This window comes from Dendrobates tinctorius, unplaced genomic scaffold (genome assembly GCF_039654945.1).
Source record: "Dendrobates tinctorius isolate UK_male_01 unplaced genomic scaffold, ASM3965494v1 ptg000033l, whole genome shotgun sequence".
Taxonomy (NCBI): Eukaryota; Metazoa; Chordata; class Amphibia; order Anura; family Dendrobatidae; genus Dendrobates; species Dendrobates tinctorius.
The window spans coordinates 13,910,259-13,932,582 of NW_027361701.1; the positions used below are offsets into that span (position 1 = coordinate 13,910,259).

At 44.4% G+C, this 22,324-nt stretch overlaps 1 protein-coding gene across 5 annotated transcripts in view; it reads right to left on the bottom strand.

Moving 5' to 3' along the window:
* The window catches only part of DDX47 (DEAD-box helicase 47), a 144,448-nt gene that overhangs the window by 92,268 nt on the left and 29,856 nt on the right, over nt 1-22,324 (bottom strand). For all 5 annotated transcript variants that reach the window (XM_073573000.1, XM_073573001.1, XM_073572999.1 and 2 more), the window contains exon 5: nt 5,413-5,531. In XM_073573000.1, the coding sequence (XP_073429101.1) occupies nt 5,413-5,531 (119 nt within the window). The remainder of the gene's footprint in view (nt 1-5,412; nt 5,532-22,324) is intronic.

Here is a 22,324-nt window from a genome sequence, read left to right on the forward strand (position 1 = left end):
TGTTTTTAAAATTGGTCAGACATACCTGATATTTGTCAGGGGGGGCAGGTCTTTCCCCATCTGACAGACGCCTCACATCCATCACTCATGTATTCCTGCATTGTGTCTCCGCCTCCAAATCTTTAATTTTCAAATCCTGGCGCCTGCGCTGTACTATGTCTTCCTGGTTACTGTCGCCCGTCCTCTGTCATGATGTCAGCGGCCAGATATCCGGCCCCGCAGTCGCTTATGGTTTATTCACACTGCGGGGCAGGAATATCGGGCATGCACAGTAGTTATCTGCGCCCGAGATTCTTGCCCGCAGTGTGAATAAACCATAAGCGACTGCGGGGCCGGATATCTGGCCGCCGACGTCATGACAGAGGACGGGTGACGGTAACCAAGAAGACATAGTACAGCTCAGGCGCCAGGATTTGAAAATAAAGATTTGGAGGCGGAGACAATGCAGGAAATTCATGAGTGATGGATGTGAGGAGTCTCTGTCAGATGGGGAAAGACCTGCCCCCCCTGACAAATATCAGGTATGTCTGACCAAATTTAAAAACAATTATTTCTGCTGTGCAAGGTACCCTAAATAAAAGAGCCACCTTGACAGAACGCATTAGTGCTGCACAAGGTGGCTCTTTTACTTAACGCCTGCGGGGGGGGGGTGACAGGTTCCCTTTAAATATTGATAATTGGGAGATTGCCGAGTCAGAACCACACCGATCGGTGGAATACGGAACTACTAATCTTGTAAGAATGAACTCTCAGCAGCTCCATAGAGATAGAATGGAGCACTAAGTACTGTGCTGGGATTTTTCTGGCAACCCCATTGAGAATGACTAAAGCAATGTTGTAGTTTTCAACCTGCTGCACCATTTTATAATACTGAAAATGCATCTTACCAGGAATAAAAAGTATACTGTTGTGCCCCTCAGACAGTCACTGATCAACAAGACCAGCATTTTGTACATCAGTCCTAATCCACAGAGCGCTGTAGTCACAAGTGTGTACCAGTGCCTGATGTATGCCAGTTAGAAATGCACACTTACCTGCTCAGCCTACTTTTCAAAAAGGCTTAAGGAGCTGGCAAAATACAACAAATGTCTTAACTTGTTTAAACCGGAAAACTCTTAACCCCTTCACAACATGACATACTTTTACTTTATATGGCGTGTGTCTGCCTTTGATTGGAGCTCACACCCACCCCCCAATTTTGGCCATGAAAAATAAAACAATTTTTTAAAAAATACACATTGAGTATTGCTGCATTCAGTAGTATCCATTCTATCAAAACATAAAATAAATTTAATTAGATGTAAACAGTGTAATGAGAAAAAACTTAAAAAATGTCAGAATTACCTTTTTTGGATGCCAAAACATTACAATAAAATGCAATAAGAGGCGATCAAAACATTGTATCTACCCAAAAATGGTATCCGTAAAAACATCAGCTCAGAGCACAAAAAATTACCCAGCACACAGCACCAGATCCAAACAATGGAAATGCTACAAGTCTCTGAAAATGGAAACAAATGCAAAAACTTTGTTGTTTATACAAATTTAGGAATTCTTTTCCACTAATGAAATAATAAAATAAAACTATACAGTGGCACATAAAAGTTTGAACACCCCTGGTCAAAATGATTGTTAGGCTGTGTGCCCACGTATGTAGAAAATTTCTGCATGAAAACTGGACTCCTTCCCAGAAAAAGGGTGTTTTTTTCTGCGCGTTTTCTGCGCAAAAACGTGCGTTTATGCGTTTTTTTCCGCGCGTCCCCAGTCTGAGAAAATGGCTAAAAACGCAGACTTTTCCGCAAAATTAATGAGCATGCTGTGTTTTTTTCGCAGTAAAAAACATCAATACGCACAAAAAGAGCAGAATGCATTAAAATAAATCGGATTCGTCTTAAGCGATTTTTAAGCGTTTTTGCCGGTAAAAACGCTTAAAGAAACACGAAAAAAACGCTTACGTGTGCACACAGTCTTATTGTGAACAGTTAGGCTAGTTGAAGATGAAATGATCTCTAAAAGGGCAAACGTTGAAGATGACACATTTTCTTTGAAATTTTTTGAATTTTAAAAATTACAAAAAGGAAAATGGGCTGACACAAACGTGGACAAACTTGGAGATTTGTGTGCTCAGATAACTTTGATCAAGATTTCAGACCTTAATTAGCCTGTTACGGTTATGGCTCATTCACCATCATCGTTCGGAAAGGCCAGGTGATGCAAATTTCCCAGCTTTATAAAAACCCAGCCTCCACTAACCTTGTGAAAAAAAAAAACAGCAGCCATGGGTTCTTCTAAACAGCTGCCTAGCAGTCTGAAAATGAAAATAGTTGAGGCCAAGAAAGCAGGAGAAGGATATAAGAAGATTGCAAAGAGTTTTCAAGTTGCCCTTTCCTCAGTTTGAAGTGGACCGCATATACTCGAGTAACAGCTGAGTTTTTCAGCACCTTTTTTTGTGCTGAAAACGCCCCCCTCGGCTTATACTCAAGTGAGGTGTCAGAAGATGGAGGGGGAGCAGCAGATGCGGAGCAGTGGGTCACAGGAGGCAGGAGCAAGCTACTGCAACTAACTCCTGTGCCCGCTGTTAAAGAGAAATGAATATTCACTGCACCGACGATGAATATTCATTTATCTGTACTAGCCATGCACATTGTCAGCCGCAGCAGCCGACTCCTGCAGCTGCTCGGTGGACACGTGTGCCCGTTACTTAAGAGAAAAGAATAATCACCTCTTTCCTCTCCCATGGGCGTGGAGAAAAGAGAAATGAATATTCACCTAAGTAGTGGCACACGTGATCGCCTGGCGGCAAACACTGTGCTCAGTACTTAACACTCACTGCCCTCCAAGCACATAGCTACGGCGTGGGGAGCGGTGAGTATTCCGGCTTGTAAGCAACACATTATCACTGTCATGTGCTGCTCTCAAGCATAAAGCAGCTGATGGTACAGGAACAATACGCTGCGAGGGAGCGCAGGAAGACAAATATAATGGTTTAATTTTTTTTTATGTTTTTGATGGAAGCCAATCATACCAGGATAGGGATGAAGCCATGCATACAATGAAAGGGATGGGGACCATGCATACAAGGATAGGGACCGTGCATACAAGGATAGGGTTAGGGGCCGTGCATACAAAGATAGGGATGGGGGCCAGGCATTCAAAGATAGGGATGGGGGCCAGGCATACAAAGATAGGGATGGGGGGCAAGGCATACAAAGATAGGGATGGGGGCCATGCATACCAGGACAGGGATGGAGGCTATGCATACCAGGACAGGGATGGGGGCCATGCATACCAGGATAGGGATGGGGGCCATGCATACCAGGATAGGGATGGGGGCCATGCAAACACTAGTGGCCAAAATTGTGTACAACTGAAGTTTGTAAGAAAGTAAACTGGAGAGATGAAACGAGAATATCAATTTTTGGTAGTGACAAAGTGCGTTATGTTTGGAGAAGGCCAAAGGAAGACTGTCTTCCAGAGTATATGACAGCTACAATGAAACAGCCAGAGAGTGTTATGATATGGGGCTGTATGTCCTGGCATGGAATTGGGAGAATACAGGTCCTTGAGGTAACTGTAAAAGCTTTGAAATATATTCATGATGTACTTGAACCAAAGCTCATCCCATCAATTTGTGACATTGTCAAGGAACAGACCGAAATTATTTTTCAACAGGATGGAGCACCATGTCACACTGCAAGGCAAAATCTAAAATGGTTTGAAAGCAAACAAATTTCTGTGCTCTCATGGCCAGGAAACAATCCTGATCTGAGCCCCACCAAAAATCTGTGGTCAAGATTAAAGAAATTGGTTTCTAGAAAGCGACCGAGCAACAACAGGCATTGATTGCAGCAGTTATCAGTTCCTGGTACCATGTTATAACCACAGAGAACCTGAGAAGTCTTGTTGCATCAGTGCCAAGGAGATGCAAAGCTGTTATCCATGCTAAAAGATACCCTACATGCTACTAAAGAAAGAACACATAGGGATAGCATGAAATTAACAGTAGGACGTGATATTTTGATTCTGGAATTCCGCTGTTCTTATAGAAGCAATGAGATATTTTGTATTATGGTAACCTTTCTATGTAGAGGTTTTCTAATCTACCGGAGACTACTTATGGCCTTATTGTTATAAACACTTTGTATAATTACATGCTAAAAACTTAAAAAAAAAATAAAAATAAAAATTTTAAGTGTATCCACAATTTTGGCCACTACTGTACAACGATAGGGATGGGGCAATGCATACAGGGATAGGGATGAGGGCCAATCATACCAGGATTTGGATGAGTTATCAAATATACACAAATATTACCTCTGCCAGTGCATCCTATTTTCTATATGTACATGTTTTATCTTTTCCCCTCTCTCCTTGTACTTGATAATGTCCCAAAAACATTCATTTATCCCTGTACATCCTTACTTGCTTGTGTATATACATAGACTGTTGTGCCACACTACCCTGAGATGGAACAGATAAGGACTGATTCAGGAGTACAGTAAGGTACGTGGCCCCAGCATCTTCACCGTCAGAAGTAACTTGGGGAGCAGGGATAGCTATGGCGACCCCAGCATTAGGGACAGGATAGGAGCCCCGGGTTAGCAAACATAATAGTGACAGGCGGAAGCTGACGGTTTTACAATGGCCCTCAAAGTCCCCTGATCGGAGCATCATTGAAAGTCTGTGGCTAGACCTCAGAAAGGTAGGGCATGCAAGACGACCCAGGAATCTCAGAGACCTGGAAGAATTTTCCAAGGAAGAATGGATGACAATCTCTCAGACAAGAATTGAAAGACTTGTCTGACAACAAAAAGTGTTTACAAGCTATAATACTTGCAAAAGGGGGTGCTAGTAGGTACTACTAACCATGCCCTTTTTTGTAATTTTTAAGATTAAAAAAATGAAAATATATATTTTTTCACCTAAAATACAAGTGAAATGTGTCATCTTTACCTTTAGGCCTTTTAGAGATCATTTCATCTTCAACTTGCTTAAATGTTCACAATAACAGTAATTTTGATCAGGGGAGCCCAAAACTTTACAGGCCACTGTACATGTTTGGTATCTGCATACTCATAATGACCTGGAGAATCATATTGCCAGGCCAGTTTTACCATAGTGAACATTGTAAATAAAACAAAAACATTTTTTGTGGAATTGCACTTTTTTTTGCATTTCAATGCACTTGGAATGGTTTCCCCTGTTTTTTAGCACACTATGTGGAACAATGAATGGTGTCAACTTGTCCTGCAAAAAACAAGCCCTCATAGGGCTATGTGGATGGAAACAATGAAGTTATTACTCTTGGAAACAGGGGAGGAAAAAAATGAAAATAGAAAAATTGACATGTCATGAAGAGTTTAAGTTGAGAAAATGTAAAGAATTTCATTCAATACTAAAAAAATCTCTCACCTCTGTCTCAAAATCCATGTTAAGTATACGGTCAGCCTCATCCATAACCAAGTACTTAATGGCTCGTAAATTAAATCCCTTTGTATTTTCAAGGTGGTCTATAAGGCGTCCAGGTGTCGCTATTAAAACATAAAATAATCAGCGTCATGTAAATAAAGCACAAACAAGACTTTTTCTTAGCAATGTGCACGTGTGTTCCGAGCATGGTACAAAGCAGCACGATTCCCTCCCAGCTCCCCGAACAGCTGGGAACCTTCTCCATCACTGTACTGCTTCAGGGACGGAGCGGCTACACAGGAGCAGATCCGGCACTTTGTGGAGCTTCTCACTCCAAAATGATATGTCCACGTGATTGAGAATTAGCAAGCAAGCAACTATATAAGTATATTCTACTGTATACAGCAATAATGCCGTTCAACTTCCATACATTCAACGGCTGCATGCATCTTGACTCTTATAGAGGGTCCTGTAGTTGGATGTATGGGGTCCATGTCTTATTCTATAGTCCGCTATTAGAACAGTTTGGGAGCCACCAACATACACAGGCACAAAATCAATAAGACTAGCATTTTGTACCTCTCTCACTAAGCTCCAACCATTTTTCAAAAAAAAAAAGGTTGAAAAGTGGTGAAAAAAATTCCAAACTTTGCTAAAAAAAATTAAAAAAAAATAAAATTGTGCCATTTTCCGACACCCGTAGAGTCTCCATTGCATTAAGATCGTACCTGTACAAAAACGGTATCCTTAAAAACGTCAGCTCGGCATGCAAACAATAAGCCGTCGCCCAACCCAAGATCACAAAAAATTGTGATCTTGGGTTGGGCGACGGCTTATTGTTTGCATGCCGAGCTGACGTTTTTAAGGATACCGTTTTTGTACAGGTACGATCTTAATGCAATGTCGCGGTAACCAAAAAAAACAATTCTGGAGTTTTGATTTTCTTTCTCGCTACATCGTTTAGCAATCGGGTTAATCCTTTTTTTATTGATAGATCGGGCAATTATGAATGCAGCGATACCAAATATGTGTATGTGTGGGTTTTCTTATTGTTTTACTTTGAATGGGGTGAAAGGGGGGTGATTTAAACTTTGTTTTGTTTTTTTTTTCATTTTTTTAATATTTTTAAACACTTTTTTTTTTTTTTTACTTTTGCCATGCTTCAATAGTCTCCATAGGAGACTAGAAGCTGGCACAACTCGATTGGCTCTGCTACATAGAGGCAATGAGCAGATTGCCTCTATGTAGCAGAATTACTGACTAGGTCTGAGCGCTGACCACCGGGTCTCAAGGAGACCTCTGGTTCTCATGCCAATGTACCGGTGATCCGCGATCATGTGACGCGGGTCCCCGGTGAGCGCATTTCCAGCCTGATGGCTGGAAGTGCCATTTAAATGCCGCTGTCAGCATTTGACAGCGGCATTTAACTAGTTAATAGAAGCGGGTGGATTGAGATTCCAGCCGCGGATACTGCAGGCACATGTCAGCTGTTCCACACAGCTGACATGTCACGGAAAAGATGTGGGCTCCAGCGGTGAGCGGGGGATACCAACATCGGCGTACTATTAAGCCCGATGTCGGTAAGGGGTTAAACAGCAACCTCTTAAAGACGGCAATTTTTCTATTTTGCCCTTTCCATTTTTTCCCTTCCCGTCGATATAGTCGTGTGAGGGCTTGTTTCTTGCAGGACTGTCGTACTTCTGATTAACATCATCTAATTTATCATATGATGTACAGGAAAGCAGGAAAAAAATTTCAAGCGTGGCAAAATAAAAAAAGTGCAATTATGCAATTGGCTTTTGGGAAGTTTATTTCTGGCTTTCCTTTAATCGTTAAACTGACCTGGCAATGTGATACTCCAGGTCGATTATGGCGATACCAAACACACATAAGTTTTGGGTTTTTTTTTTTAAAGGGGTTGTCCGGGCTTTTCACATAATCTCAATGCATATCTGGACTGCAGAATGGTGAAAATAAGTAATTTACCTTCTGTCACCAGTTTGCTAGATATCTTCAGATGCTTCTGAGCAGAACGTCCAAGGGGGGGGGGGGGGGGGGTGTTCTGGCATTGAAATAAGAACTGGTTGTTTCCTCCTACTCTACTAAAAACCTGCCCTCTATAGTAACAACCCCACCCTCCATAGCAACAGGCCCTCCCCATCAACATGAACAAGCCCTCCTCACACAGTAACAAATCCTCCCCCTCTAGCAGCCTCAGTGCAGAGAGCAGAACCACCCCGCTGCTCCTCCCCCAGACACACACTGAACAGTGATCTATGGAAAGTGAAACTAGTGAGGAGGAAACAACCAGTTCTCATTTCAATGTCAGAACACAACCCCCCCCCCCCCCTTGGACATTCTTCTTAGGGTACCGTTACACGTAGCGACGCACCAACGATTCCGACAACGATACGATCTGGCTAAGATCGTTTGTGCATCGCTAGTAAGCAGTCATACAGGCCGATCTTCATAACGACGCATACGCGATCAGCGATGTCACTAACGACCACGGCGATCGTTGGTACCGTGTCACACACTGTCTATAATAGCGATACAGACTTTGAATAGGCGTCCTTCAGCGCTATCTATACGAGTTCGGAGTCGCCAACGAGGTCACTCGTCGTTGATAAGGGGCGTCAAACACAGCGATGCATGCTGGTCAGCGTGACGCCAGCGATCAATAAATGATCCTGAACGTTCGCGCACGATTAGCGACATCGCAGCAGGGAGCCGGTCGTTTCCGCGTGTCACACTTAGCGAGTTCGCTAGCGATGTCGCTGTTGCGTCACAAAATCGTTGTCGCTTCAGCGATATCGCTAGCGATCTCGCCGTGTGTAACGGGGGCTTTAGAAGCAAGAGATGATATCTAGCAAACCCTGCAAACTGGTGACAGAAGGTAAATTACTTATTGTCAACATTCTGCAGCCCAGATATGCACTAAGATTGTGAAAAGCCCGGACAACCCCTTTAAGTAGTAAACAAACAAAAAAAAAAAATCAGAAGTTTGCTTCTCTCGCCACCTTACCAGAGCAGTAATTTTCAGTATATGGAGCTGTGAGAGGGCTTGGTTTTTGTGCCCCAAGCTGATGTTTTTATTGAAATCATTTTGGTGTATACGTTTTGATTGCCTGATATTGCATTTTTTCTGTCGTTGTGGTGGCCAAAAACACACAATTCTGGCGTTTTGATTTTGTTTGTCGTTACATCGCTCACAGATTAGATTGATTTATTTTATATTTTGATAGAATGGACTTTTACGAACGCAGCGATAACAAATGGGTATTTTTTATTTCTTACTTTTTATTGTGTATTGGGGGTGTTTTAAGCTTTTATTTTCTGTTTCATGTTTGTTTGGTTGTTTTTTTTTTTTTTTTACTTTTCACTGTATTTATGTCATGTCCTTTAGGGGACTTGAACCTTCGCCCACGTAGCGATTTTTAAGCGTTTTTGCAGCGATTTTCGGAGCGAAAACGTTTAAAAATCGTGTACAGAACGCCCCCCATGCATTCCTATGGCATTCCGCACATGCTGTGCTAATGCTGCGCTTTTTTCCGCGGTGGAATCGCATCGCGGAAAAAAATTGCAGCATGGTCATTCTTTTGTGCGGAATCGCAAAGAATTGCCGCGATTTCGCACCCATAGGAATGCATGAGAATCGCTTACTTCCCGCATGTGGCTATGCCCACCATGCGGGAAGTTGAGCGTCTCATGTGCGGTTGGTACCCACGGTGTGGAGGAGAGGAGACTGTCCTCCAGGCCCTGGGTACCATACCCCTGTAAAAAAAAAGAACAAAAAATAGGGGTATATTTACCTTCCAGCGTCACGCACTGCATTCCCTGCCTCAGCATTCCCAGTAATGCCTTGCGGCAAGGTCCTGTGATGACAGTCTTGCGAGATTGCTAGAGCAACGCGAGACCAACGTCATCACAGGTCTCGCAAGGCATCACTGGGAACGCTGATTTTTTTTTTTTTTAAGCATTTTAACATTCTATCTTTTACTATTGAGGCCACATAGGAGGCCTCAATAGTAAAAAGCTGGTCACACTTGTCAAACACTATGTTTGACGAGTGTGACCAACCTGTCAATCACTTTCCAAGCGATGCTTCAAATCGCTTGGAAAGTGCTTGAATATCGCACGCGAAAAGCACGGCAAAATCGCGATCATAATCGCAGTAAAATCGCGCGGAAAAAAACGCGCGATTTCTGGGAAGGAGTCCGGTTTTTAGCGTCTGGAATAAAACGCTACGTGGGCACATAGCCTCAATCATCCAATCACTTGCACTATATACAGTAATGCCACAACTTTGCTCTAAATAGCAAAAATCATGACTGCGTGTAGAAGAGGTGAGGAAAGAGGGGGAAAAAAAACGGCAAACACTTAACGTGTGCACATATTCTAAGAAGGATTTGTACTCCATGTCCACTAAAGTCCAGGCACAGTATTGCATGAAAAAATTACACATTTTAATACTGAGTACCCAAGCAGCTAGTCTGCACATTTCTACAAGAATAATAACCCCTTTACGGCCTATGACATAGGTACGTCATAGGCAGGGCTGTGGAGTCGGTAAGCCACAGTTGCGACTCCGACTCCTGGATTTTATCAGGCTCCGGCTCCTTCATAAATGGCCAATTCATAACAACAAATTTACTGTTGTAAAATATTAAACATCGTGCTTATTCAGTTTCTCACCATCATATACGTAAGTAATCAGACCACTTAGAGCAAAAACTACATTTATTAGAATATAATTAGAATATAGCAAATAACTTTTATAAACGTTTCTAAACTGTAAGTAAATATGCAATAAACACTTTTATGCAGTTAATAAGAAGAAATCTATAAATTTGTCCTCAGAAAAAGTATTGCCTCTGTCAGATCCTCCTTCATGGATGCCCTCAAATCTGATCTAATTATTTTGAGAGCAGAGAACAACCTCTCTACACTAACTTGTGTTGGTGGCAAAGCAGTAACCACTCGGGAAACATCTCTGACAATGTCAGGATACAGAGGAATCGCTTGTTGCACTGTTATTTTTGATGAACGGTCAAATTTCTCAATTTCTTTTAGTGCACATGAAAAATTCTGCTGAAATGTACTGGCTGTGTTCCTTGATGGGGATGACTCTTCTATGCGGGAACGCTTTGCACGGTCCTTGTGATCCAAATATTTTTCGAAATTAAATTCTTCATCAGTTGATGATGAGGGCGAAGATGTGGCAGGACGACCAAATTCTTCTTGTTCCTCCTGACTGTTCTGCAACCCTTTCATCCTTACTGCTATTTCCAACAGAGCTTCTTTTCCTTTACTTCGCTGTTGATCATCAAGAAGAATCCGATGCATTGGGTCTACATAAACAGCTGCCAAAAAAATGTTATTTTGTAATAGTAGCTCCTCTCCGTTTCATTGATGTAGCAATGCCACTTGCAATTAACCCTCCTCTTTGGGACAGGCGAAACATCAGGTTCTTCCACTCCTTTAAGAAAATACCTGGAGTTAAGTCCTCTGCTTGTAATTTTTTAGTCACTGTAAATGGGTGCTCTAGCAATTTTTCCAGCTCAGTCACCTGATTCCACTGACTTTCATTTAGCGTCAGCTGAGGGTTAGCCATGTCTACAAGAAAGGTTTTCAGTTCAACCAAGCGCTGAATCATTAAGTAAGTACTGCCCCATCGTGTGGCTTGATCAATAATTGCCCCTTTTCCAGCACGTCTCTTCAAAATTGAGTCAACTTTAGGGGTTCTGGCAACAGTAGCCAATTTTCTTACCTTGCCAATCAGTGCAGCAGCATGTCCTTCTTGCAGACTGTCTCTTATAGCCAGCTGTAGCGTATGCACAACACAGCGCATGTGATGAATGAAAGAACATATTGACACAGTTTCAACAAGATCATCTAAACTATCATGTTGCTGTTCATCTGAAGCAACTTCAGTTTGCTCCTCAGTTACAATACTGTGTTCCTCTATTTCAAACATTTCTGTGTCTGTGGACCCAGAATGTTCTTCTAGCTGCTGGTCACCATCATTACTCTCATTCATTAGCTTAATAGTACTTATCATATTTGAAGCATTGTCAGTTACGACAGAAAGAACTTGCTCTTTTTTAAGTTCATAGTCTTGCAGAAACTTTTCCACCAAGACCTGGAGAAACTCAATGGTGTGATGAGCTTTGGTGTCTTTTACTGCCAATGTCTTGGTAACTATTTCATTTTTGTCACAAACAAATCGGACATTGATGGCAAAATAGTTCACTCTGTGACGTGTGCAGGCATCCATTTTAAGAAACAGAAAGCGTCCCTTGAGAGTTTTTTTTAAGTTCTTCCTTTTGTTTAAAAGCTTCTTCGATTACTAATTTTCTAATACTCTCTCTCTCCAGAGAAACACCAAGCTTGCGGGCCATTTCCCCATTCAGACACATAAAAGCTGGTCGCGAAAATAATGAAATAGGCACACTATCCTTTACAACAAGCTCTATGATCTGTTTTTTAAATGTATCTACTGTCATTGTCACAGTAACTTTTTCGCTGACAAAATATCTTGCAACTGATGGCTGCAAAGTTCTCTGCTCCTTTGTTTGGCTGGAAGAGCTGGGCACTGGTTCATTGGTTTGGATGCAGTCTTTCTCATCCACTGCTTTCAGTACTTCTGGATGAAAGCGCTGTAAATGTCTCTTTAGATTAGAAGCTCTGGTAGGAGCATTTTTATCTTTGCCTGAATATGCACTCATCTTGGCTTCACAGCATTTGTTTTCGTCTGGATCATTTGTCATACACTGACAGACATAATGTTTTCTATCTTGAGTGATGGTGAAATGTTCAAATACAGCTGATTTAATGTGATGCTTCTTTGACATTCTCAGGTTTTTAATTCTGCATTCACAATCCAAATGACAATTGTTTTTCCTAAAAACAATTGTACAAAATTATTGCCAGGTCGTACAACTGATATAGTGGTCAGTAATACTGTTATTATTCCTCATGTACTCACAGTTAACTGATGCCAAGTTTGTTGAAAGGATAATACTTCTTACAGTCTTCCTCTTCTGAGTAGCAGGCAGCTGTGAGATGCTTGGAAGACGCACACCTAGTATGAGCTAGTCTAGAGGAGGAGCTTTACTACTAAGAATTTGCAACACATTTTCACTTTCAGTTTCATACATTGTAAGTAGGGGGGTTGGGGCAGCATGAGGTTAACCAAGTATAAGATTAGATAAGGGCAGTGGAGAACAGTAACACACAAGAAGTAAGAAATGTCTATCTCCAGCAGAACTGCTTATCACTGTTGTTCATAGTTTGATAGAACATATATATTTGAGTAACATTTATAAAATTCATATGAAAGTTCAATTATGAAATATTAATACATTTTTTTTTAAAGCTGGAGTCGGTACATTTCTACCGACTCCAACCAAAACTAACTCCGACTCCACAGCCCTGGTCATAGGTCGTCTGCCCATTTGATGTGGGCGCCAACTAGAAGCCTGCAACATATCTAACACATGTCAGCTGATTTAATCAAGAATGGAAAAGCCCAAGGAGGTAAAGGGGTTAATGACAGCTATCGTATTTATTGTAAAAGTTTTTATTCATTCCACTCATACAAAATATAAAAACTGAACTGTGCTAAAAGTTCTGGGCAGGTGAGAATTATTTCAAAAATAGAAGTGTCAATGTTTGTTGTTAACAAAATGATTGAGAAAAAGAAAGACGTAATTACTTACCGGTAATGCGATTTTTCAGAACCCATGACAATACCATGGAGAGAGGGATTCCGCCCTTCAAGGACAGGAAACCTTCAAAATAAAAGGGCAGTACCTCTCCCTCGCATCAGTTGAACTTGAGAGTACCTCAAATGTTTATTACAACAATTCAAACGCAAAACACCGTAATGGCTTGAACATCCTCTGACTGAACACAAAAAAGTGTGCTCAACCACAGATGATGGGAGGGAATAAAAGGGTGCTATCATGGGTACTGAAAAATCCTATTACTGGTAAGTAAACTACATCTTTCTCACTCACCCATGACAGCACCAAGGAAAAAAATAGAGAAGAATTCAGGGAGGGACCACAGCCTGTAGAACCCTTGTCCAAAAGGGGAGATCAGAAGAGGCCAGATCCAACCTACAGAGTTTATAGAAAGTTCAGGGAGAAGACTATGTTGCTGCCTTACAAATTTGCTTGAAGGAAACACCCTGACTTTTCCACCCAGGAGGGTGCCACTGCTCTTGTGGAGTGAGCTTTTAACCCTTCTGGAACAATATTCCCATTTGCCGAATTGGCTAACTAATTGCCTCCCTAATCCATCTCGCTATTGTACATTTTGAGGCCTTTAAGCCCCTTCCTTGGTCCTTAAAAAAAACCCAAAAAGACCTATGTAAATGAGGTCTTTGACTAGCCAATGGGGCACAAGTGTCCCCAGACTAGTCGGCCCACTTAGCATGTTATCACGCCCTGTGGCAGGATAACATAGCTTACAAGTGCCTGCGTCAAAGCTATCACTATACATAAATCCCGCATGTGCATGGTTTCTTTCCCTCAATTCATTCATTCTCTAAAGCTGGGAGTATGCGTGCTGGCTTCAGAGAGGCGCACTGCCCATGATCAAAGTTTAATTGAGAGGACCTTAATCGAGAATGATTCTAGGGGTTCAAATGGAGAATTAGTCAAAGCTGTCAGAACCAAATTCAATTCCCAGACAGACAATTTCTGCCTAAAAATGAGGCTAGCTCTAAAAGGAAGCCCTAATAAACAGGCAGACCCAGTGATTACTAGCCAGGTTATAATTATTAAGGGTTCCCAGTGCTCAAACTCGGACTTTGAGTACTCTTAGAAAGGCCTTGCTTTAAACCCCTCTATAGGATCTCTAGGATGGCAGTAATCCATACCCGTTCCTTCACCTTTCCCTCTGAGGTGCAAAGAAACTTTCTCCAAGGTCTTACCATAAGCTTTGGTGGTAATTGCCTACCTACTTTGAAGTAGGGTAGAAATTAAATTAGGAGAAAATAATTTGTCCCTCAATAGCGCCCTCTCAAATTCCAAGGCAATTCCAAATTCCATGCCAATTGACTACCTGGGTAAGGTGTACGGGCCTCAGAGAAAAGGTCCGGTATCTCCAGAAGCGCCCAAGGGTCGGTGACCGACACTATCCTTAACCAGGAGAATCATGGCCAGCATGGGGCAATTAGTATAACCCTCAATCTGTCCTCTCTGATCTTCCACATGACTGCTGGAATCAAAATCACTCGGGGAAATGCATAAAGCCAGACTGTGATCCCAAGGACCCAAAAAGTCCTCCAGAACCAGAGGACTCTCCCTGGGGTCTAGAGAACAAAATTCTTTCACACTTTATTTCTGACTGTTCACAAACAGAACATGTATCCCAAACTCACAATCTGGTTGAAGACCGTTTCATCACCCACTTTCAATGTGTTAACTGGTGACAGCTCAGAAAATCTGCGCTGTAATTTTCTTATCCTTTTCTGTGCAGTGCTGTCAGTAAAAATGCGGCCTGCTACTTCCAGGGCCTGGACCAGCCCCCCTTATGATGATTTAGATAAGCCACCACTACTTGATTGTATGAAAAAACAACTCACTTGGTGGCCCTGAAGGAAGAATAAGAGCTTTCCTGTCCTACTGATCTGCTCATAGCTCTTTCATGTTAGATGAAACTAAAGGCCACGTTACTGAACTTGAATGAGTTCAAAGGCGGGCTACTAAAATGATAAATGGAGTTGGTTCACTACAATACCAAGAAAGGTTATCAAAATTAGGTCTATTTACTCTAGAAAAGAGAAGACTTAGGGGAGACTTATTATATATATTACAAGTATATCAGAGGGCAATATAGAGATCTCTCCAATGAACTGTTTGTACCAATGACTGTGACAAGAACAAGGGGGCATTCTCTTCGTTTGGAGGAAAGACAATTTGTGCACCAGAATAGAAGAGGGTTCTTCACGGTAAGAGCAGTGAGGCTCTGGAATTCTCTTCCTGAGGAAGTGGTGATGGCCAACTCACTGAATGAATTCAAGAAAGGAATGGATGCTTTTCTTGTAACTGTATAGAAGGTTACGAATAACAGAATATTATAGGTAGATGGATGACCCAGCTTAGGGGAAAGAATTTTTTTTCCCTATGGAGAAAATTGGCTTCTACTTCCCCAGGATCAACAATGCAGAACAGCTGCACTAAAAATAGGCTGAACTAGATGGACATAAGGTCTTCCAAACCTTCAAAACTATGTTACTATGTAATGTCCCAGCGATCCCACCAACGATCCAACGTGGATGGGATCGCTGGGATATAGTTAGCTGATCGCTGGTGAGCTGTCACATAGACTCACCAGCCATCAGGACCAGTGAGCAAGCTGGTATCCAAGGTAAACAGTGGGTATCTAAGAACCACGCGGCTCTTAGATATCAGCTGTTTACCTTGGAAACCAGCTCCCAGTGTCGCTGAAAGTTGGTCTCTCGCTGTCACACGCAGCGATGTGTGCTGGCCAGCGAGAGAGCAACGATCAAAAAATGGTCCAGGACGTTCAAGCGCGGTCAGCGATACCCGGCAGGGTGGGTGGGGGGGGTCGGTCGCTGATACATGTCACAAACAGCGATTTCCCTGGCGAGATCGCTGCGGCGTCACAAAATCAGCGATCTCGCTGTGTGTGACGGGGGCCTTAATAACTATCCTGATAAAACCCCTGCGACTATATTTTAGATGCCCCTCCCAACCCCTGGGGCTTGCATCCTTAAGGTCCCTTTACATTTAGCGATGCACCAGCGATCCCGACCACAACCCGGTCAGGATCGCTGGTGCATCGCTAAATGGTCGCTAGTGAGCTGCCAAACAGGCAGATCTCACCAGTGACGCAGCAGCGGTCAATGGTCATACTTACCTTTCAGACGCAGCGATGTCGTCTTCTTCCGCCCGCGTCCATGTCTCGCTTGTCGGCGCCAGCAGGAAGCCAACGATCAGCGATAGCCAGCAGGGGAGCCAGTCGGAGGTGAGTATCACCATGTAGTGATATCGCTGCTGCGTCACAAAATCTGTGACGCTTTAGCGATATTGCTATGTGTAAAGGGCCCTTTAGTCACCACACAATTAATACTGTTTACCCAAGGTACTCCCCTGACTAGCTTCTTTATTTTTATCCAGAGGGAATGTGTAGTCTCTGGAGATAGTGTCATTTCCCTTTCTAGATGCCCTCCCAGGGAAATCCCATTTTTGTTCCATGGTGTGAAACTAGGCCCACAGTACAGCCTGGATGCACAAGGTCAAAGAGCACAGAAGGGACATGGTTTTTCTGAGGGACATGGAAGGGGTTTTCAATGCCTGTGATATCTAATTGATGATCTTTTTTATTTGGTCTTCAGGATGACAATGCTCCCGTTTCTTGGAGTCCATTAAGAGACCTAGAAACTCCTGTATCTCTTTTGGCTGTAGCTTTGACTTTTTTAGATTTAAGAGCTATCCTAAAGGGCATGTCACACTAAGAGATATCGCTAGCAATATCGCTATAACTAGTGACGTTATAGCGATATTGCTAGCGATATCTCTGTGTCTGATACTTACCAGCGACCGGCTCCCCCGCTGATTATCGCTGATCGCGCGAGAACGTCCTGGACTGTTTCTCGTCGTCAGCTTCCTGCGGCGCTTCCTGCTGTGAAGACGAGCGACGCGTGGAGCCGTGCGGGAGGACGCAGGATCGCCTGGTGTGACAGGTAAGTAGCGATCCCCGTCCCCAGCGATGTCGCTAGTGAGATCTGCCTGTGTGGCAGCTCACCAGTGACTGCTTAGCGATGTACCAGCGATCCTGACCGCGTCATATCGCTGGTCGGGATCGCTGGTACATCGCTAAGTGTGACAGTACCTTAAGTCTTTTAAGGAAGGTATGACCCCTTCCAAGTGAACTCTTAAGTGCTAGGCTAAGTTGATTACAATCAAAAAGTCATCTAGGTAAAGAATAATCAGTACATCTTTCTCCCGCAGGTGTGCCATTACTTCTGCGATCAGTTTAGTAAATACCTGGGGATCTAATGCTAGGCCACATGGAAGGACACTGTACCAAAAGTGCCTGACCACCCCTTTTATGGATACAGCTACCCTGAGGAACTTTTGGTGGTCCTTATGTATGGGAACATGATAATACACATCATCCAAACCTCAAACTGACATGCAACAATTTGTGAAGAGTATTTTTACAGCTGTCTTTATTAACTCCATTTTGAAGGTCTGAATTCTTAGGAATTTGTTCAACCTTTTCCAGGTTGATAATAGTCCTGAAAGTCCCATTAGACTATCTTACAAAAAAAAACAGGAAATGGAATAAAATCCTGAAAGGGGACCTCCAGAACTTCAGACTCTAAGGTCAGTTACTCTTTCGGTGAGGACCGCAGGGGAGTCGGGGTGAAATTTGTTCGGGAACTGTTTTGGCATTCTAGCTTTAGGCCTGTCTATTAGGCTGAAGATCCAAGTTGCTTCTGGAAATCTTCTCTCAGGCAGGCAGGAAGAGGGGAAACATCACTGGGAGGATTTTTTTTTTTTTTTACTGTCATGGAAGGAGGGAGAGGGGGGGCTCCAAACAGAAAGCCTCTACAATTCTTCCTTCAATCTTCCCACTTATCCCGATTTCTATGGGGTCTCCTCCGACTAAAACTTGTGCTCTGAAAGGAGATAAGATAAGATGGAGAGGTTGGGGAATCCTCTCTTACCATCACTTGCCTTCTATAGAAAAGCATACAAGGTAGGCCCAAATAAAAATTAACTCCAGGCCCTGGGTACCATAATCCTGTAAAAAATAGAATAAAAATAAAAAATAGAGATATAATCACCCTCTGGCGGCCCCCTAAGACCTTCCCGCCTCTCACCACGCTTCCAGCATCTTCCGGTCCCAGTCATGCTTTGCGCGAATGATCGCTGATGACGTTGCGCTTTCGCGAGCGTGACGTCATCTCAGGTCCTTCGCACAAAGCATGACTGGGACCGGAAGATGCCAGGAGCGCCGCAGAGTAGAACGGGGGCAGTCAGAAGGTGAGAATAACAATATTTTGATTATTATTTTAACATCCTATTTCCAAGCGATGATATTTTTTCCACGGGAAAAATGCATGCGAATTCGCATGCTTTTTCACCCGCGGCAGGAGTGCGGAAATGTTGCGGAAATTTCCACAGCATTTCTGCAACTTGGGTACATAGCCTCATTCTAATAATAGATGATAATTCAGAGGCGAAGTCAGGGGTTTCTTCACATAACATCTGTTCAATACACGATTGACAGAGCATTTTCTCCCAGGTAATGGGAAACTCCTCCCCACAAAGCAAACATTCCCTGGGTTTAGCCTTCGCTACACACTTTCTTCTCTAATAAAGAAAAAAAAATAAGGAGACCCTCATTACAAATTGAACTTTCAAAAGACCACTTACCACTCAGAAGCAAACAATGGAACGGAATTTGGAGGAGGAATCATATCAGCAGACAGATCTCCTCTGGAGGGCAGAGATTGGTCCACCTTGCTGGAGCCTCTGCTCTGCCGAGTGGACCTGCTGAGTCTTCCATCCGAGCATCCACTGCCACCGTTGCCATGTCCACGATGCCGTGAATTTGTCTGGGGACTTTCATGCTGCTGCTCTGATTCCTGTGACTCCTGGCCCTCCATTCAGCCTGGAGGGACTGATGGAACTAGAGGTATACTGCTCTTGCTGGTCTAGCCACTTTTTAAAGAAGGACCACCCAATAGAATGTGTCCCTCCTTGCTTCATCCAGCTCCATCCCCGGAAATTACTTCCAGTCACTTGACCCTGGAGCATGCGTCATAAGGGAGCGCTTCCGGGCACATCTCCAGAAAGCCCCCGAACTAGGCGCCGCAACTGCGCTTGCACGTTCTCCCATGAAGGCACCCCTTGGAACCAGTGGTTTCGCTTTAGGACTCTGCACCAGCCAAGACAGGGACAACCCAACTGCCTGAGACAACCTTGCCAGCCCTAGAATACCAACGTACATCATCTTTTTTTCAGGTATGCCCACTGAAAGGTTCCCTTGTCAAGGACAGGAAACCAATTGATGGGATGGAGAGGTACAGCCCTTTTACTCTGCAGATTTCTGATCCTTGAAGGTAGGATCACCTCTCATCGTGGGAAGGTCATGGGTGAGAGAAACATGGATTTTTGTGATAACTCACAGTAAAATCCTTTTCTCCGAGACGCTCATTGGGGGACACAGATACTGTGGGTGTATGCTTCTGCCGCTAGGAGGCTGACACTAAGTGAAAAAAGAGGTTAGCTCCTCCTCCACCGTATACACCCTCGCCCCTGTTGCAGGCGGAAATCAGTTTGGTGCCAAAACAGTAGGAGGACAACAAAATCAGCCATAATACAGGTACAACAAGTCCAAAATACCACCCTTACATCAAAATAGTAAATGCATATAAATTTAAATAAAACAAGAGCCAACTGGCTAATAGGGTGGGTGCTGTGTCCCCCAATGAGCATCTCGCAGAAAAGGATTTTACAGTGAGTTATCACAAAAATCCATGTTTCTCCTTCGCATCATTGGGGGACACAGATATTGTGGGATGTCCCAAAGCAGTCCCTGGGTGGGAGATTAACTCACTGATCCAAGCTACATGCACCTCTTGTGGTGCGCCACCGCTGCTTGGAGGATCCTTCTATCCAGGCTCGCCGAGGCCTGAGTATGGATATTATAATGTTTGGCAAAAGTGTGCTGGCTGGACCATGTTGCTGCCTTGCAAACCTGTTCCGCCGAAGCCTGGTGCCGAAGCGCCCAAGAGGAGCCCACTACCCGAGCAGAGAGTGTGCGCTGATCCCTGCTGGAAAAGGCGCACCTCTGATGCGGTAGGACTCATGAATAGTCAAACGAATCCATCTGGCTATGGTCGATTTTGAGGCAGCGCGTCCCTTCGTGCGCCCTTCAGGGAGCATGAACAGCGTGTCCGTCTGACGAAAGGGTGCCGTCCTCGACACGTACCTCCGGAGGGCTCTTACCAGTTCTAACGTGTGAAGAGCCTTTTCCACACGATGCACCGGTGCTGGACAAAATGAAGGCAAGACAACATCTTCGTTCATGTGAAACGAAGACACGACTTTTGGCAGAAAAGGAGGGGCTGGTCTGAGCACCACCTTATCCTTATGGAAAGTGAGGAACGGGGCTTGGCAGGATAAGGCCGCCAGTTCTGAAACCCGTCTGACAGAAGTGATGGCCACTAGGAACACCACTTTCCAGGAGAGGTATCTCAAGGAGATATCCTGAAGCGGTTCAAATGGAGCTTCCTGCAGAACACTTAGGACCAGGTTAAGGTCCCAAGCGTCCAGAGGCGCCTTATAGGGAGGTACCAAGTAGGAGACTCCCTGGATGAAAGTCTTTACCTACAGATTGGTAGCAATTCTGCGCTGGGACAGGATGGATAAGGTCGAAATATGTCTCCTGAGGGAACTTGGGGCTAAGCCCAAGTCTAGGCCCGACTGGAGAAAAGTCAAGATGTTGGGGATCGAAAATCTCAGCGGAGAAACACTGCATGCTCGACACCAAGCAAAAAACATCTTCCAGGTGTGGTGGTAAATTCGTGCTGAAGCAGGCTTCCGGGCGCTAATCATTGTAGCGACCACCTCGCGCCCAAACCCCGCCTGGGTTAGAATCCAAGATTCAACGGCCATGCCGTCAAACACTGGGCCCGAGTTCGGGTGGCAAATCGGCCCTTGAGAAAGTAGATCTGGGTGCTCTTGCTGGCGCCAAGGAACGTCGGTGAGCAGCTGCAAAAGATCTGCGTACCACACTCGACGGGGTCAGCAGAATCGCCGGGACCCCTTCCGTCTTGATCTTCTTAATGACCCTCGGAAGTAGTGGCAGCGGGGGAAATAGATATGGGAGGCGAAACCGGTTCCATGGTAGAACCAACGCATCCACAGCGATTGCCTGCGGGTTCCTGGCCTGAGCGACATATGTGGGCACCTTGGCATTCACTCTGGACGCCATCAGGTGCACATCCGGAGTTCCCCACAGCTGACAAATCTGCCGGAAGACTTCGAGATGTAGATAGCACTCTCCAGACGCAAGACCCTGCCAGCTGAGAAAGTCTGCCGCCCAATTTTCCACGCCCGGGATGTGGACAGCCGAAATCACCGAGTGGTTTGCTACGGCCCACTGCAGAACGTGCCCCACCTCGCGCATGGTCACGCTGCTGCGGGTGCCCCTTGGTGATTTATGTAAGCCACCGCCGTGGCGTTGTCCGACTGAATCCGGACGGGGCGGCCTGCTAGTAAGTGATGAAACTTTTGCAGAGCCAGCCGAATTGCCCGTATCTCCAATAAGTTGATCGGAAGGCGTGCCTCTTGTGGCGACCACCGTCCCTGGGTCGTGTGGTGGCGAAACACCGCTCCCCAGCCGAGGAGACTGGCGTCGGTTGTCATCACCAACCAATGGTCTGGGGGAAAAGGTTTCCCCTGGGTCAGAGAGGAACTGGTTAACCACCATCCCAGCGACTGCCTGACTTGAAAGGACAGTCAGCACTGCTGGTCGAGCATGAAGGGATTCTTGTCCCAAGCCGACAATAGGGCGTGCTGCAGGGGGCGAAGATGGAACTTGGTGAACGGTACCGCTTCCATTGCTGCCACAATTTTCCCTAGACTCCTCATGCCGGATCGGATGGTATGAGGGACTGGTTGCCGAAGTGTCCAGACTCCCTGCCGGAGCGCTAGCACCTTTTCCTGAGGGAGAATTACCAACCCTCGGCGAGTGTCGAGAATCATTCCTAGGAAGGAGATCTTTTGAGCTGGCACAAGGGATGACTTCTTCGCATTGACCAACCACCCTAAGCGGGCAAGAGTATCTAGCGTGATGTAGACATTTTCCTCGCATGCCCGCATAGAAGGGCCTTTGACCAAGAGGTCGTCCAGGTAAGGCA